The 18,632-nt window shown below is 45.0% G+C and overlaps 1 protein-coding gene across 5 annotated transcripts in view; it reads right to left on the reverse strand.

Moving 5' to 3' along the window:
- Positions 1-15,459: 15,459 nt before the first annotated feature.
- Lrrc8d (leucine rich repeat containing 8 VRAC subunit D) overlaps positions 15,460-18,632 on the reverse strand; it is a 106,035-nt gene continuing 102,862 nt past the window's right edge. For all 5 annotated transcript variants that reach the window (XM_051198137.1, XM_051198138.1, XM_051198140.1 and 2 more), the window contains one exon: positions 15,460-18,446. In XM_051198137.1, coding sequence (XP_051054094.1) covers positions 15,868-18,444 — 2,577 coding nt within the window. In that variant the 5' untranslated portion in view covers positions 18,445-18,446 and the 3' untranslated portion in view covers positions 15,460-15,867. The remainder of the gene's footprint in view (positions 18,447-18,632) is intronic.

Consider the following 18,632-nt stretch of genomic DNA (forward strand, 5'->3'; position numbering starts at 1 on the left):
GATTAAAGGCATTCACCACTATCACCTGGTCACATTTTTGTTTTTGTTTTTTAAAAAAAAAAAAAAAAAAAAAAAAAAAGACTTGAATTTGCTATATAATCCAAAGATGGCTTTGAATTTCTGATCCTCTGGCCTCCATCTTCCTAGTGCTGGGATGATTGACACCCACCATCACCATGCCAGGTTTATGTTGTGCTGGGGATTGGACCCAAGGCCTATGCATAGTAGAAAAACATTCTATCAGCTGAGCTATATCTCTCATTTAAAACGAATTGTTTGTTTCTTTTGTTTTTTTGTTAATTGTTTTTTTTTATTATTTTATTTAATTTTATATAACAAAGTCCAATTAAATGAAAACAAACATTTATACACAATATTTGGGAATTTGGCCATTGTTCTTTCCAAACTACTTCCTGCTGGTAAGGGGCGCTGTCATGGGGGATTCGAAGAAGATTCAGATACCCTGGCTGTAGTCTGTAGGGCTGTTTTGTCCAGCTGTTTTGAATGTAGGATCACCTTGTACTCTGTTTCAGGCGGTCTGGCATGATCAAACCACATTAGTCTGGAAGGAATCCACATCTTTTCATTTTCTGTGGAAACAAAAATAGAAATCCTTTTCCCCAGTAACTTGTCCTTCAACTTAAATTTTGGAGTCAAAGCATTTTTTTAAATTTAATTTATTATTTTACATGTCGATCCTAGTTCCGTCTCCCTCCCTCCATCCCTCCTTCCCCCCATCCCTCTCTCCCTCCTTCCCTCCCTTTTACTCTCTCTGCCCTCTCCCATGCACTCTAACCACCCTCCCCTCCCATCCCCCCACACCAATTCCATGTGTAGGGGAATGCCATCCAGTTGGGGTCATGTAGATCTGACAGGTCCTGTGAAGTAAGGACTAGGGCTTCTCTCCTGTCTCTAGATTAAGGCAGTTATCCCTCCATGGGGGATATGTTCGCAAAGTCCTTTTGTGCACCAGGAATACATCCTGGCTCCACTGTCTGAGGTCTCTTAGACTGCTCAGTCCTTCTGGCTGAGACCCATATTCAGGGGGGCCTGAGTCAGTCCCATGCTGGCTTCCCAGCTATCAGTCTAGTGGCCGTTAGCTCCTCCTTGTTCAGGTAAGCTGTCTGTGTGTGTTTCTGCCGCATGGTCTTGTCCTCTGCATCTGGGTTCTAGTTCGACTCAGTGTTTATGTATGGGTGTTTGATCCTGTTTTCAACAGGCATTAGTTGAGGGCTCTATGGATAAGTTAGTTGTTGATCTCACTCTCCGGGAAGGGCATTTATGATAGCCTTTCCACGGAAGCTCAACTTGTTAGTTGGGAGCAGTCTTATAGTTCTCTCGACCTTTCTTTGTGTTCAATTTTATCTTCAAACCAATATTGGCTCCCTCTTTTATGTTCTCTCTCTGTCTCTGTCTCTCTCTCTCTCTCTTTCCTATCTTCTATTCCTAACCAGGCTCAATCTTCCTGGTCGCACATGTTTTCCTTTCCTCCCCCTCATTTTCTCCTACTTCTCTCTCCATTCGCTGCCCCCCCCCCCACTTCACATGAGCTCTGGGGGACTTGTCCCTTCCCAGTTCTGTGAATCTCTTAGGATACACCTTGTATCCTAGTTCGTCTGGTGATGTGAATTATAGGCTGGTGACCATTTGATCTAGGTCTAAAATCCATATATGAGTGAGTACATACTGTGTTCCTCTTTTTGTGACTGGGTTACCTCATTCAGGATGGTTTCTTCAAGTGCTATCCACTTGCCTGCGAATTTCAAGATACCATTATTTTTTTCTGCAGAGTAGTATTCCATTGTGTAGATGTGCCACATCTTCATTAACCATTCTTCGATTGAGGGGCATCTAGGTTGCTTCCAGGAACCTGTTTGTTTCTTTTGAATTTGTCTTTTTCTAATCAAATTACCAGGCAGAAAAATGATTAGTCATATCAGTTGTTTTGGTACAAATCAGATGATGTTCTACAGCTAAACTGGAAGGGAGAGGAGAAGTGGCTTCAGATGATGTGATTGTAATAAATGAGATGACAGCACCAAGCATGGTGATACACTCCTGTAATGCTTGCACCTGGGACGCAGAGACAGGAGAATTGCATGTTTCTCGACAGCCTGTACTGCATACTATACAGTGAAACATTGCAAAAATAAAACGAAACAACAAAAAAACAGCACCAGAGGGCTGGAGATGGCTCAGAAGTTAAGGGCCTTTGTTGCTCTGGGCAGCTCACAACTATCTGTAACTCCATCTCCAGGGGATCCCATGGCATGTGTGGGTAACCACACATAAGTAAAAATGACACAACACAAAGAAAACAGTAAGCAAATCATAACTGCAGAAGACAAGGCTGTGAGGCAAGTGGATAAGGACAATGAGGGCTCCCCAGCATGGCTTAGAGAGTGCCAGGGTTTCACGTTCTAGAGCACGTTTGGCAGCCAAGACTGAAACTCAACATTACCTACTGCACTGCATGGGCCGCACTCCTCATTTGTGACCATTAAGAAGGGGAAAATGTGTTGACAGCATTCAATTATGAATACTGGCCTGGGGTTGGGAGAACAATTACCAGTGTTGTGCTGGGGGGAAGACCCATGGGTAAATGAGAGAATGAACTCCACAGACGTGCCACCTGACTTCCACAGAGGCAATGTGCTGCCAGAACCCCCATAAAAATAACAAGGAAAAAGTTACAAAGAATATCACAGGAACAGCAAACACACACCAGTATCCAGCCAGCAAGAGGGCTTAGTGGGTAAAGACACTTTTGAGATGTCTCATGTAGCTCAGGCTGCCTTCAAGCTATGTAGCCAAGGATGACCCGAACCTCTGATTCTCCTGCCTCCATCACTAAGTTCTGGGATCACAGGTATGTTGCCTGTTTTTATGCTGTGCTGGAGGTCACTCGGGGCTTTGTGCATGCTAGGCAAGTGCTCTGTTAACTGCGCTACAGTCCCAGTCAATGTATTGGCTCTCATGCACCCTGTAGAACCCTTGCTTACCTGTTCCCAAAGTCTGGGCAAAGGTATTTTTCCAGCCTGCCCAGTGACATTGTAGTGAAGTAAAATGAGACTTTTGCTGGGAAAGTATTGTTTGATTGTAAAAGCATTCCCAAAGTTACAAGGTGACCCACAGTGAAATGTTCTCCTAAAAAACACTTTCAAATCATTATTAACACATTCAGTCATTTAGCATATTCATAAGCCAGGTTCTTTTATAAACAATGGAGAAAAATCAGTGAATGTGAAAGCAGATATTTCTACTTGTATGAAGTTTTTAGTTTCTTAGCCAAGAGTAAAAATATATAGGAAAGTGAGAAAGAGGTTACAATTTTGTTTCATCTCACACTTTTACGCCTATTTATTCACATGTGTGCATACCTGTAGGTGTGTGGTGCTCAGAGACAGCCTGAGGGAATCTGTTCCCTCCTTCCGTGTGGGATCTGGGGATCAAATTCAGGTCAGCAGGCGTTGTGACAGGTGCCTCTACTCACAGAGCCATCTTGCTACCCAGGGCTGCAATTCTAAACAGGATAGAATAGTGGATTGCTAAAACTGTGGTCCCCTAGGCTGGGTGCAGTGGCAAATGTCTTACTGCTAGCACCAGGAAGGCAGAATCAGGCAGATCTCTTGTGAGTTCCAGGCTGCCAGGGATACATGGTGAGACACTCTCCCAATAAACAATCACCACAACAAAATTGTGCCCACTGATAAATTGCATGTCCCTCTGTCCCTCTAGCAATGGGCTTTGCTGTCAAAACCATGAAGCATCTTGAAGCTTCTGTGCTCTGAATTAAAACATTCATGTTGTTATGCAGGGGAGTTAGGGTCAGGCAACAGCACGGGGGTATCCAACCTTTTGACTTATCTAGGCTACAATGGGTGAAGAATCTTCTTGGGCCATGGGTTTGACAGCACATATGACTTTGTTTCGTATGACTCCCGTAGCATGCATGATGTTGTCATTTACAAAAGTCACACTCTAGAACCACAAAATCCACTTAGAAAAGACAATGCCAGGGCATTTTTAAAAATAAAGTTTGCATATTTGTGTTCTACTACACCTTCATTCATTGCTGACCTGGGCTACAAGCACACTCTATAAAGTGGGCCTGCCAACAGCAGTAGGTCCATATGAACAAGAACATAGCTTTGTTTCCAGGCAAGTCCAAGGACCCCAGCTTGTCTCAAGCTTTCTTGTCAGACTATCACCAGCCCCCAAATATCGACACAGAGACTTTCTTATATGAAATCTTGGTCTATAGCTTAGGCTTGTTTCCAACTAGTTCTTATAACTTAAATTAACCTATTTCTATTAATCTGTGTTTTACCAAGTGGCTTTTTACCTTTCTTTCTTTCATTCTGTATGTCTGACTCCCTCCATGTCTCATTGCTGTCCCCTCTGCACTTGATTATCTCCTCTTACTTCCTCTCTCTGCCTGGAAGTCCCACCTGTACATTCTGCCTAGCTATTGGCCATGCAGCTCTTTATTAAACCAATCACAACAATATATCTTCACGTGGTGTACAAAAATCCCACAACACCAGCTGACCCAGAGCATTGTGAGAAATGTCTATTTTGGAGAGGATCAGAGAAGGGAAAGCCTCTTTAAGAAAATGCTTTTTGGTTTGAAGCAGGGTCTCATGGAGGCCACACCAAGCTATGTGGTGAAAGATGACCTGAGATTCCTTATCCTCCTGCCTCTGCCTCCACAGCACTGGGATGGAGGCTTGTGCCTCCACAGCCATCTTGACAAGGATGGGTATTTTGAAGCTCTGATTCCCATCATCATTCCATTGGGAGGTGGGGCCAATAAGGAAGTAATTAAGGTTGAGTATGGAGATAAGGAAAAGGGATAGACTTGTGTTGGGGGAGGGGATTAATAAAAGAAAAATCATGGGGCTGGAGAGATGGGTCAGGGGTTAAGAGCACTTGTTGCTCTTGCAGAGAACCCAGGTTCTGGTCTCTGCACCCGCATGGTGGTTCATAACCATGTGTGACTATAGTAGCTTTGACATCCTCTTCTGGCAGGCACACATGCGATGTGCAGACAAAAATACCCATATGTATACAATAAACATTACAAAAAACCATTAAAAAGGAAAGGAAGACAACCTTTTACCCTTTTACCCTCTCACTCCAAAGCATATAGTTAGGAAAGGAAGAGCTGGGAGACAGCAAAAGAGCTGACTCCAAGCTGGGGCAAGGTAGGAGGACAACAGCCCTTACCAGAAATCACACTTCAGAGTGCTGGACTCAGACTTCCTAGCTTCCAGGATACCAAGAAAACAAACTCCTGTAGTTCAGGCCACACAGTCAATGGTATCTGCCATGACAACCTAGGCTGACTAAAATAGGAGCCATGCAGATGTCCCAGAGAGGGGGCAGCTAGGGGACAGGCCCTGAGGACAGACATGTCGGAGCATGCACAAGGCAGCATGCAGTGGAGGGGCATGGGAGAGAGGTCAGGGCTCATCAGGTCAGGGGTCATGACAGTCCAGGACTTTGCCTTTTACACTGTATTCAGAGGGAAGTCTGCGGAGAGTTCAGAGGGGTGGAGTGACAAGTTTCCAAAAGACACCCATTTCTGTAATATTTGACTTTTGTGTAACTATGAACATGTGTTGCTTTTGTAATCAGGAAAAAATCCATCAGAACCCCAGAAAAGCTACATAAGAAGAGCAAACAAGTACAAGCTGTGAACTCTAGTGCCAGCATGTTGGGAAGGGGAGGGGTGAGCTGGAGGAAGGGGGGCCATCGTGGGGAGAGGTTGAAACTGATCAGAAGCTCAGGTCCCAGCAGCTCAGCACCCTTGGAGTCTATGGACTTGGGGACTTGTCCTGTTGTCTTGCTTTGTGTTTCCACTTGTTATTAAACACCCATGGCTTGGTGTCTGCCTAAAGAGAGAAGGCGAGGAGCAGAGGGTGGGCGAGAACTGAAAGTATACCATGGTTCCAGCTGGGAACCAAGGCCACCTGACTCCTGCCTGGCCTTTTTAAAAATCACTTCATTCATTTAGAGAGGTGTGTGTGTGCGTGTGTGCGTGTGTGTGTGCACAAGTGTATGCATTATATATGTATGTGTTTGCATGTGTGGAGGTCAGCCTGTAACTCGTGGGGCTCAGTTCTCCTCGTGAACATATGAGTCCAAGAGTTTGAACTCAGGTCTCCAAACTTAGCAGCAGGTGTCTGTCTTCTGCTGCTGAGAAACCTTGCTGGCTCACCTTCTTGGTTTCTATGCAGCAGTTGAATAAACATTCCTTAAAGAAATGTATGAGGAGCTAGAGGGGAAATTTAGCTGGTTAAGTGTTTGTCTTGGATGTATTAAGGACCCCAAAGACTCAAGTTCAGTCGTTGGGACCCACATGGTAGAGAAGGAGAGAAGTTGAAAGTTGTCTTTTGACCTTTACTCCTGCACTGTTGTACAGGTACACATTAGCACTACAGAAAAAAAAAATATAACTTTAGAAATCTGAGACTATGAGATCCTCAGTTCACAATAAAAATACGGAGGACTCACAGTGGCCAAAGCAAAGTGTTTTATGACCTTGCAAAGCTGGACACTGGCCTAGAATGTGTGCATTGACCCAAGCTGAGGGCAGTCCCTGTGAACCCCAGCATGTGTCCCTGCCTCCCTTTCTAAGTAGTCATGGGCACAATCTGAAAGTCATCTCAGTTTTATTGTCACCTGTGTTTTGTTTGTTTGTTTTTCTCAACAAATACAGTGTGTGGGTTCCTCTCTCTGTTTCACATCCTGTTTATTTTAAAGTTATCAGAGGCATGATCTGGAAGGCAAGTTTGGCTGTTAGTAATTTTCTATTCTAAACTTCAAGTTTGGGTTAGGGGCTTAACTTAGCAGAGTTTGGGAGGGGGGGATGCCTAGACTAGCAGGCAGGGTCTACACCTCTCTCTCTATCCATCTTTCATGAACCTAAACTAGCTGAAGGCACTGCTAAAGATGAACTCTCAGATTCCATTTCTTGCAGGAACAGCTGGGGAAGACACCCAAGGTTCTCCTCCATGTCACATATGCATGTGCACCCAGGAACTCAGACACATGCAGTATATAAGTAAACAAGGAATGAATGAACTGCACTTGAGGGCTGAGCTGGTAGAGTATTTGCCTAGAATGCAGCAAGTCCTGAGTTCGATTCCTAGCACTGCACAAACTGAGCATGCCACCTTTAGTCCCAACATTCAGGAGTGGGAGGGAGGTGGATCTCTGTGAGTTCCAGGTCAGCCTGCTCTACACAGAGAAACTCCGAAACCCTCAAGAACCAAAATAATAATAACATAATAAAGAGAAAATGGCAGAAGGAGAAGAGGGGGGAGAAGGAATACATGGATAGTCCTGACAAGTCCCCTTATTCTGTTTACCTCTCCCCATTCCTACCTCCTTTGATGACACAACTAACTGAATTCTAAAGGGACCTATAAAACACTAGGTGGAGTGGAGGGTCAATGGTTACATACAATGGCAATCTGTTTATCAAATGGACTGTTTACAATTTTAAAATATAAGCAAATTAAACTGAAACTCCACAGTTGAGATTTTACATTTTTCTCAGACAGCAGATTCTTTTTCTTCCTTTTTTTTTGAATCAGGGTTTCTCTATGTAACTTTGAAGACCAGGCTGGCCTCGAACTCACAGAGATCCCCTTGCCTCTCCCTCCTAAGTGCTGGGATTAAAGGCATGTACTACCACCACCTTTAGTGGCTCAGACAGCTGCTTCTAAATATGGATTGGGAGGTCAAAGTGCAAAGGTCAGGTAGTGTGAGCAGTGCTCTCTTGAAAGGACTTATTCCTTTCCTTTAGTATATGAAGGGGTGAAGGGAAGAAGATGCTCACTGCGCTAAGTGCTGATGTACGCTCCCTAAGCAATAAGCACCTCCTAGATTATAGGTGTATCATCTACACCCTGACGGAAGTCTTTTCTTGTCTTGTGAACCATCATCTTAGTCATCTGTTTTATGAACCTGAGATTTTATGGATCTCCTAGTTTTCAAATAGCCCAGGGAAATGTTCTTTGCACCTATTCTTTAGAAATTTGTCTTTGGGCCTTTGGTCGGATGACCATTGAGCCTGACCCAAGTTTGGAGTACTAATTAGAAATAATCATAACCAACTAAAGAGGGGTCTTAAATTTCAAAGTGTGACAGCCTTATGTTCCAGCCGCCTTGTTTCCAGGGTTATTTTTACTTTTGCTAATAGACACAAATCTTCAGTGCTTCAGAAGCATGCCTAGTGAAAGCTGCTTGCATGTCTTAAGCACAGACAGTGCCATGCATTGCTCTGAAGGGGTCTTTCATGCCAATGCATTTCATTTTCCCTGGGGCCAGTGACAAAAGCAAGTGGCTATGCTGTTGGAAAGAGGCTGTTTATTCACAAGGAATAAAGTCTGAGGCCAAGAATATAAATTTAAGATTGCCATTACTGAGAACTCCAGAAGGTGCAGGGCACCTTAGTACCTGCTGTGATTACAGAAGCCATTGGGGGAGGCACACACAGTGTTTGCACGCTTTCCACTCTGGCCAGTGGGAGGAGCTGCCCCAGGGATGTGTCATTGGCTAATTTTATTCTGGAAATGGTAGAACAAGTGTTTACAATATTTGAAAACATCCCCACCCCTTTCTCGGCTTCTTTGGCGTTCCTTCTTCTGGTCACTACTGACTCTAATTTTAGTCCTGGCAAGTAGAAGAACCTCCTGCTAACAATGATTATATGTGAGATGAGCTGTGTTACCTTCTGAAAGCTACTCTCACACTTATATGGAAGTCAAAGATATCACCACAGACACATACACAGACAAGCACTTGCACACACGCACGCACACACACACACACACACACCACAGAGGGAGAGATCGGGAGAGGGAGAGAGAGAGAGAGGGGCATGAGCACACGCACTGACACCACAAACCTCCTGGAGGCTCTGAAGTTCACATCTGACAGGAGCACACTGGTCCTGCAGGAGTGAGAACTACGTCTCTTCAACTTCCTTCTGTCTCCAGTTTGTCCCTATGAAACTGGCTCCTTCCTCTGCGCAGACCGCAAATATCTGCCTTCTTGCCTGATCCCAGATGGCAACTTCAGTGACTGTCCAGAAGACTGGAAAGCAATCCAGTGAAAATAAAGGTCAGAACAATGTGGCTGCCTGGTGCTGCCTGGGTTCTAAAAGCCTGGGAATCCACCCCTGAAATGTCATGCTGGAAAGAAATCACATCTGCCCCAAGGCCCCTGCAATGCCCCAGTGTTTTCCTGACCCAGCTTTCCGGGTCTGCTGAATGCCAGCCTCCTCCACACTAACTTTGCATCAAAGAGTTCCGACAGAGTGTCCTCACTTCTGAGTAGGGGACCATGAGTAAGGACAGTCACGCCTTTAACATTTAGTGAGGGAACATAACTGTATGACCTTGGGTGGATTGCCCTTTCCTAACAAGTTGTAGCATGGAGGGCAGATGTGGGGACACATCAAAAACTTCTGATGCTAAACAATGAGGGACTCTTAGCTTGGGACATATTTATGTCCTGGATGTCAACACCGATTTCAAAACGGCTTTTGGAATTGCTGACCGACAAAATACCAGTCATGCGCCTCGTAATTCATGGAGTAAACGTGTAAATTCTGGTTTCCTTTGTAGACACACTCCTGTCTTGCTTTGGACAGATTGCCTGAGCTCAGTTTCCTCAATGGAAGATGAGCAGAATTCTTCCTGTGAATGTAAAGTACAGCTCTCACCTCAAATGGAATAAGACATAGCTTATTCTGAGGCAAACAAGAGTGACTGTGTGACTCAGGGACACGGATTCGGCTCTCCCAATGTGAAACAGTCTCATAAGCTTTAGTTACAAGAGAAAATCAGAAATCAAGGCATTTACCATATACAACAGTGGGAGCATCAGATAAGTAGGCTACAGCAAAACAGGGCTTTAGTTTCCAGGATCTTACTATTGCTTGTGTGTCGTGGAGAGTGCGTGCATGCGTGTGTGTGCGCGCGTGCGTGTGTGCGTGTGTGCCCCTGTGCCTACAGAGGTCAAAGGAAGACACTGTTGGGTGTCCTGTTTTATCAAGCTTCACCTTATTCCTGTAAAACAGGGTCTCCCACTAAATCTGGGGCTAGCCTGGGGTCAGCAAGTCTCATGATGCTCCTGTCTCTGCCCATAGTCATTTGTGTAACCATGCTCACGGCTTTGTACATGGCTTCTGGTAACTTGAACTTAAGTAATTTTTGTTTATGAAATAAGCACCCTTGTCTACAAAGCCATCTGCCATGGGACTTACTTGCTATCTAATGACATCCTTAACTTTTGGGTTGGTAGAAACCAGAAATCTACTAAGGATACATTCCAAAAGTTTTGATAAGATGCTAGGCCAGGCACAGAAGTGGAAAATATGTAGCTATTAAGACTAAAGATAGTGGCCCTGTGGTGGTGGCACATGCCTTTAAACCCAGCTCTCAGGAGGCAGAGGCAGGCAGATCTCTAAGTTTGAGGTCAGCGTTCCAGGATAGTTACACAGAGAAAGTCTGTCTCAAGAAACCAGAACAAATACATTAATTAATTAAAATAAAGCAAGCAAACAAAAAGATCAAAGACAGCCCAAAACAGTTTGGCTCTGTATCAGCAACTGCCAACTCATGTCATGAGCCGTGTAACCTCTTCAGTGCTGGTGTGGCTTTCCCCTGGAACCTTGGGCTCACATTCACGTCTCCCCAGTCTGCTGTGAGGGATTAATCAAATGTCCATGTGCAGGGGTGGTGCTGGAACACTGCAGCTTGGTTTACCCAGGCAGCTTCTGAAGCCTCCTCCTGCTTTAGAAGGAAAACCCTAGAGCCATTGACCTCACAGAGCATTGACCTTAGAGCCTAGATGTCGGCTGGGATGTGTCAGCTTCTTCTGAAGTGGACGGGTTGGAGTGGGGGAGGGGGTGCAGATGGAGATGGGGGGTGGAGAGTCTCCAAAAGGTACTGTGCAATCTCTCTGCAGGGAGAGGGCAGGGGCACTGTGATGGCCTCATCATCAGCACCATCCTGAGGGTTACAGAGGTGCTGAACAACTCAAGAGAATAACTCCCAGCAAACCATGAGTAAACTGGTTCATTCCCAATTACAGTCATAAACAGCCCTGCTGGTCAAGCCAGACTGGAGACAGAGCTCATTCGGGCTTGCTGTCCTTCAGCACTTGCTACAGCCTGTCCCAGTCTCCAGCAGGTACCATTCTCTGGAAGAGCCATGGCTGGCCAAGACTAGGCAGGACCACTCTGTGCAACAGTCCTAAGTCAGAGGACATTCATTTGTTTCCAAGGGTTCATTCCTTTTTCCCTTCTTTCCATGAAAGGAGCTTTTGTTTCACACAGCTTTTGTTTGGGCAGTTCAGCTAATAAAGGGGCCATTTTTTCAGAATGAATTACTGACAAATGCAATCAGTGAGAGGACAGCCCTCTGGCTTTTCTTCAGCAAGGTAAGTGGAAACAAGGGCTGGTAGCTGGAGTCAAGGGCACTTTGGAGTTTGCTGCCATCAGCAACTTGAAGGGTCTGGTTATTAGTTAATGTGGAAGCCAGCATTGGAAGTTACATAAGTACCAAAGAGACTTATAATAGGAGGCCTCTTTTCATTCATGAAAGCATCACACAGTAGGCCCTGCTGGGTTTGAGTTCCAAACAGTGAAATCTTCCTATTGACTATATATCCATTACTAAAAATGAGTTCAAGCTTACCTTTCCAAATTGAGAGCGAAACTCCTGAGTCAAGCCAACCAAATGCTGGGGATAGGGCAGGGGCATTCACTTAACCATGGGATATTTAAACATACTTCAGAGGCTAGGAATGTAAGCAGAGTCCTTACCTAACATGCACTGAGTCTGGGTTCATTCCCAGCACGGAGTATATAGGGTGTGATGGTGTACCCTTGCCATCACAGCACTTGGGAGGAGGAGACAGGAGGATTCCAAGTTCAAGGTCACTCTTGGCTATACCATGCACCCGAAGGCAGCTTGAGCCAAAGAAATAAAACTTTAAAAGTCCTTTTTGTCAGTGGCCGAGGGCATAGCTTTGTGGAGGACTGCTTAATGGGGAAGGTACAAGGCTCTGTGTTCTATTCCTAGATCAGAGAGAAGCAGTTTTTAAATGGGACCTCAGGGATTTTATAAAAAGACAAAACACTGTTAAACCAGAACATGGCTGACTTGCTTTCCCCATGTCTAATGTGCATGGCACTAACAGATTCCGGAGGACTCATGGGTGTACATGGCACTTAGGACCGATGTTTCCACTGGGGCTCCACAGCCTAGTGCAATTAAAGTCTTTAGATGAATCAGCATTTTGCAATTTGCCCCTTTCAGAATGTTGATGTTTGCAAACAGTAGCATGGAATGTGGCATTTAAACCAATTGTCCGTGAACTCTTGAGCATTCAAGGGCATTATTAAGGGCTGATAAAGTTAACAGGAATTGGGTAAGAGAAAAGGCACCCTCTTGGTACTGTTTGAGGGCATCTAACGCCCATCAGTTCTAAGTGACTAGGCAGCAAGTGCCTGTGGGCAGAGAGGCTGGTGCCCAGCACTGGAGTAGTGCTGATTACAGTCTGAAGACTGGCTCTTCGCTGAAAGGCAAGTGAGCAATGACATGCTGCCATTTCTACTGTTTACAGTCAGCATGGAGAGCAGAGCAGATCGCTCTGTCATTAAAATGCTGGCTATGCAGCCACGAGGACCACAGTTCAGATCTGCAGCACCCACAGAAGCTGAGCATGGTGGCATGCACTTGTAATTCCTGCGCTGGACATGGGTGGGAAGGTGCCCAGTGAATGCCAAATGGATCCCTGGAGTTCCCTAGCCAAATAGTTCAGCAAGAGGCTGAACTACTAGGGCTGGTGAGCTGATTCATTCGGTAGAGGCACTTACCATGTAAACCTGGTGTTTACTGTGTAAACCCGGTGACCTGAGATCCCACATCAAGAAAGAAGGAAGTCCAGATTCCACAAAGTTGGTCTCTGACCTCCACATGCATGCCGTGACACACGTCACCCCCCTCCCACTACATACAGATACAGTTTTTAAAAAAAGCTATTTAAAAAAAAAAAAAAAAAAAAAAAAAAAAAGAACGATTAAGAAGACACTCATGTCAACATGTCAACACCTGGCCTCACACAAAGATCAAAAAAACCCTAGCATGAATGTGTCCTTCATTGTGATAAATATATTCTTAGTACTTAAAAGCAAAATAAGAGAACAGGGTCTCACCATGTAGCTGGACCTGGCCTAGAACTTGGTATATTGGCCTCATAGATGTCTGCCTGCCTCTGCCTCCCATGTACTGGGATTAATGACCATCCATAGTCACACCTGGGTATAGATGTGATTTTTATAACAGGGTGAGATGGCAAGAAAAGTGTTTGCTGCAAGAGCAAATGCTAAGAAGTTCACTCTGCAAAACTCAAAGTTGAAGGAAACTGCCCCCAAAGCTGTCCTCTACCTCCTCACATTCACCACAGTGTGAGCTCACACTCACACACATCATGATAAAAGTATAATTAGAAAAAAAAGACACAAAGTTCTCAGTTTGTGAAGCAAATATCCTAAGACCTGCCTTGCTGATCTCACTATTAGGACTAAGCGGCATCCATTTCAAAACACCAAACCAGAAGAAAATAAAAGAAACAGAAGGCTTCACTGATTTCAGGTGCTTACTAAGCCGGAGAAGAGCTACAGGAGCAGATGCTGGGAGTGCTGGGCAGGGAGTGCACACTTTCCAGTCCCTTTTAGTAAATTCACTGCAATCTGGCTTTGTTCCTCCACACAGGTGAGCAGTAGTAAACCGGTGTTGCCTCAGTCTGCACATTCCCATTTCCTCCTACCTGTCTCCGGGGAACCAGGGCCCCTGTGCTCCTATAACAGGGACTTCTGTGATACAGGTAATACCTGTAAATATTGTGAGAAGTGAAGGGTGTGTACAAGAGACAAACTACTGCTGTCTGTCTGATTTTTGATGTTTGAGCTTGGGTAAGACCTGTACCTCAAGTCTTTGAAGACAAGAATGGAGAGTCAGGGTGCAGCCAGTATCTAACTCAGTGACAGTGGCTACTGCCTTTTCTATTAGGGGTGCGGTTTCTCAGAGTATTTATAAGTTTTCCAATGTTCGGAGATTTACTCCTTCTGGCCATCCTTCAGTACTCCAGAATACCATTTTGTGGAGGAAAACATAAGTGTGAGCCCTTCTTTCCCCAACTATCAGAATCTTCCAAGTTACTGTAAACAGTCAGGGAGAAGCCCAGTGTCTCTGTGAGAACCCAGCCTGACAGAAAGGGACAGCAAGCCAAGCAGTTCACTTCTCTTGCCAAGTGTAGTGACCACATCTGTAATCCAGCACCAGGGGACAGATGCAAGCCCTGAAGGCAGGCTTAGGCCACCTAACCAGTTCCAGGAGAGCCAGGCTACAGATACTGCTGGGAAAGGGGCTCAGGGGAATGGGTGCTCACCTAGTGCATGGAACCCTAGATTTGACCTTCAATGAAGAACAGGCAGGTGTCACGGTGGTGCACACTTGTAACTCAGGGCACAGCTAAGGAGCTTATGGCAACTAGTGGTACTAGACACACTGCCTAAAAGGAAGGAGAGGAGGAAAGAGGGAGAAAAAGGGAGGAAGAGAGAGAGACTGACCCTGTTTTTGTTTTTTTCTTTAAAAAAAAAAAAAAAAAGGGGAAAGGAAAAAAGGCTATTCTTTTGGCTCCAACTAATATCTAACAGGTGAAGAGGCTGGCTCCCATAGGCTGATCCAGATACCCTGTAACCTACAGTACACTCTCCTGGACAACACCCTTCCTCCTCATAGACAAACACAGGAAATACAGCTTGCCACTAAGGTGTGTATGAGAGCCAGGTCTGGGCATCTTCCAGCCCAGTGAGTTGCAAGTCCTCTCTTTCACACACCATCTCCGTCAGCACCCCACTGACATCACCATGAAGAAAAGACAGGAAGCTGAATCTGTTTAGATTCCCAATGAGGATCCAAAAGCGTGTGACCCACTGTGAGTTTGAAAAACTTATTTTGTTATTATTATTAAATTTATTTTTAAAAAATTTTTCTATTTATTGGCAACCCTACCATACTGGCACAAAAATGTACCATATATAACCAAAATCCAGCTCACAGACATGAAGTGACACTAAAGGATACATGGTTTTATTTTTAGTATTTGTTCTTAAGAAACAATCCAAGAGCCCTGACCCTCCACAGGCCATCAAGACTGTAAGAGCTGGTGTGGGATTCTCAGAGGTACAACACTACCAAATGCTACAGGAAGTAACCAGTTTGCTTGCTTTAAATTAAAACAGTAAAGAAGTCAATATTTTAGCAAATTTAAATTTATGATTCTGGGCCTTTGTGTCTTCAGTGATCCAAGGTTAAGCAATGTTGCACCAGTTAAGCAAAAATAAAACACGACACCTCAAAAAAGGCAGTATAGTAAGAAGAAAGTCAATTTAATCATTTGCTTTAGCAGGCAAGCGATGTGTAAACATTCAGCCAGCAGCCGCATCCAACTTACAATTTAAAAAGAACTGAGATCAGTGATTATAACTTTTCTTTCCCTTTCCCCTGAAGAAAGCAAAATGAAACAAACAAAAAACAAAACACAAAACAAAACAAAAAAACAAAAAGGGAAGAAAAGATTTGGAAATGAATGACTTAAAACATTACAAACATTGGACATTCAGTTTTGTTGCTCTCAGCCTCTTGCATCCTCTCCAGGTTTCATTTAAAGGGTGTATCTACTCCTAAAATGTGTTATCTTGTAATAACTTGCACGTGAGCATTTGCAATCTAGGAAGTTGTCCTCGCACATGGATGATGTGCCCGTATTTCACTTATTTTAAATCCCATTCGCAAAGGGGACATTGACGTCTTGATTCAATGCCTCTCTGACTTCTAGAGGCAGCGTGTCAAACAGTTGGTCTTCTACAACCAGCCCGCTTTTCTTGAGCATGCGACACTGGCCCAGCTGAGCTGGCAGGCGGTCTAGGCAGTTCCCCTTCAGCTCTAGCTGGGTGAGCTGGGAGAGCTGACCGATTTTCTCAGGGAGGGAGGCGATACAGTTCTGCCCCAGGTTCAAAGTCCTCAACTTTACACACTTAAACAACTGTTTTGGCAGAATGTCCACTTTGTTCCCTGTGAGATGCAAGTGTTGCAGGTTCTGAAGCAAGCCTATCTCTATGGGGATGGTGGAAATGTTGTTGTAGCTGACGTCCAAGCATCTGAGCTTTTGTAAGCTAAATACGGCTACTGGCAAGGACTCAAGCTTGTTGTTGGAGAAATAAAGAGACTCTAGATTCTTGACGTGAGTGATGGAGGGCGGGATGGTCACAATCTTATTGTGCCACAGTTTTAAGCAAGTCAGTCGCTTCAAATGCTGGAAGCTGATGATCTCCTCGATTGTGCGAATGTTATTTGATTTTAAGTCCAGCTCCTGTAAATTCGAGAGGCTGAAAATAGCGTGCGGGATTCTCTCCAGCTCACAGTTCTGCAGCTCTAGCTCAGCCACATTCATCATCTTCTTCAGGCTGTTGAGCACCAAGAGCTTGGTGCCATCGTTGTGAATGACGAGCTTTGTGAGGTGTGGAGCCACATCTGTGATGTTGGAGGGAACTTTGGTTAGGTTGCTTTTCACATGGAGGATTTTAAGGTGCCGCAACTCCCGCAGAGACTCAAGTCCGATCATCTTATTGTTTTCTGAGTTCAAATTGCCTATTAAATACAACTCCCGAAGGTTTTTGAGCAAATACACCCAGGCGGGAATCTCGGCCACATCAGTGAACTTCACATGAAGGCATCTCAAGTGATCTCTAAGAAAGCTAAAAGCGGTCTGTTCGACCTTGGCTGGGCAGTGGCAGAGGTGGAGCTCCTGGAGGTTAGCCATTTGAGAGATCTTGGCGGGAATTTTTGCTTCTGGAATCAGTTCGAGTTTTAGCACATCCAGGTCCGTGAGATCAAACACAGCATCGGGCACCCCCGACAGCATGAACAGATGCAGTTCCTGCTTGTCCTGGGCATTGCGAGACACGTGCTGCCTGAGTTTCTCAAAAGTCCATTCATGGTTCAAACTAATCTCCCTCAGTTTGTTTTCGCTGACCTCTGATAAGAACACACCAAAGCGCTTGGAGTAGAGCTGGTCGTACTGGTCGACCATGTGCAGAAGGAACGCAAAGTCATTCTTGACATCCGGGATGTCGCTGAAGCTGCTCTCTTCCCGGACTTTTTCAAAAGAATACTCCTTCAGAGGGATCCTGAATAACCAGAAGAGAGTGTAGAGGCAGATAAAGCCATAGACACAGATGATGGAGATATAGCTGATGAGAAGCTTCTTCAACATGTAGGCCATATTGTGAGTACACTCAAACACCTCGTACCCCGTCAGGTGCTCGACTTTTGGCTTGCAGACATGCTCAAAGCTGATAGCGTTAACGAAGTTTGCAGTGTAGCAGAGGATAAAGATGAACTTGGCAGTTTTGATAAGGGTCTGGACCACATAGAGCTTATAGATCAAGTCACTGTCTTCTACATGGGCACGGAATTTCCTCACTTTCTCAAACAGGGCTTTGGCCTGCTCCCCGTCCTTTTTGTCCAAGATGGTCATGCTGGGGACTTCAATCACCGGTTTCTCCGCCGAGAACTTGAAGCCAGTTTTGTTGATCATGGGGGTGCTGGCACTGGGGCTCCCCTCATCACTGCTGGTGGACACATGCTTTGGTAGGGTCTGGGCACCCGTTATCCTCTGCTTGTTTTCCTCAGAGTCTTCACAGGCGGTCTCGGATAATGCTTTAGTAGTCCAAGGAGATTCAAAACACTTTCCTAATATTGAAACAAAATGCTCGACTTTGGAGCACGTTTTAGGATATTTGAACCAAAAGTTGCTACTGACCATAAGGATGATGGTGTGTATAAGAGCAAGGTATGGAAAGTACTTGGAATACCAAGGAAGGGCCAGATGGTAGCACATCTGATTGATAAATACATACTGCTGAAAATCCAGGTTGGTTTTTCGGCCCGTTGGGTCTCTCTTGTCCTTCTTTGCCTCCTGAGTTGGAAAGGTGGGCTCTGAGTGAGAATGGGTGGCCTGGAGAGGTACATCAGGCGTCACAGCAGATGTACGGAAGGAAATGTCATTTGTCGCCTGTGCGTTTTGGTCCTGATGCGTGGCTGTTTCCATCTTCGGGACTTCGGTGGTGACATCAGCACTTCTGGGTGGTGTGTGTGCCTTTGAGTTTGCAGGTGATGGCAACACTGGCAAACAGACCACCTGATCTTTGGTAAGTTGCATGGTCCCTGCAAAGATGGCTACCATTAGCATTACAACTGCCAAGTAATCCATAAACACATCCCACCATGGCTTCAGGATTCGGTACGTTGGCTGAATGTCATTAAGTGAAGCAACTTCTGCGAGGGTAAACATTCCTGAAAAACACAAAGAGAACAAAAGGCATCATTACTGAGCAGCGAGTGACAGGAGGGAAGGGAGCAAAGCTCCATGCTGGCTCAGACAGACATCTTCTCACCCAGGTCTTATGTTTGTATCCAAGACGCTGTACCAGAAAATAAACTAATGGAAGGAAGGAAAGAAGGGGGGAAGGAAGGAAGGAA

The sequence above is a fragment of the Phodopus roborovskii genome, unplaced genomic scaffold (assembly GCF_943737965.1).
Source record: "Phodopus roborovskii unplaced genomic scaffold, PHOROB, whole genome shotgun sequence".
NCBI classification, from domain to species: domain Eukaryota; kingdom Metazoa; phylum Chordata; class Mammalia; order Rodentia; family Cricetidae; genus Phodopus; species Phodopus roborovskii.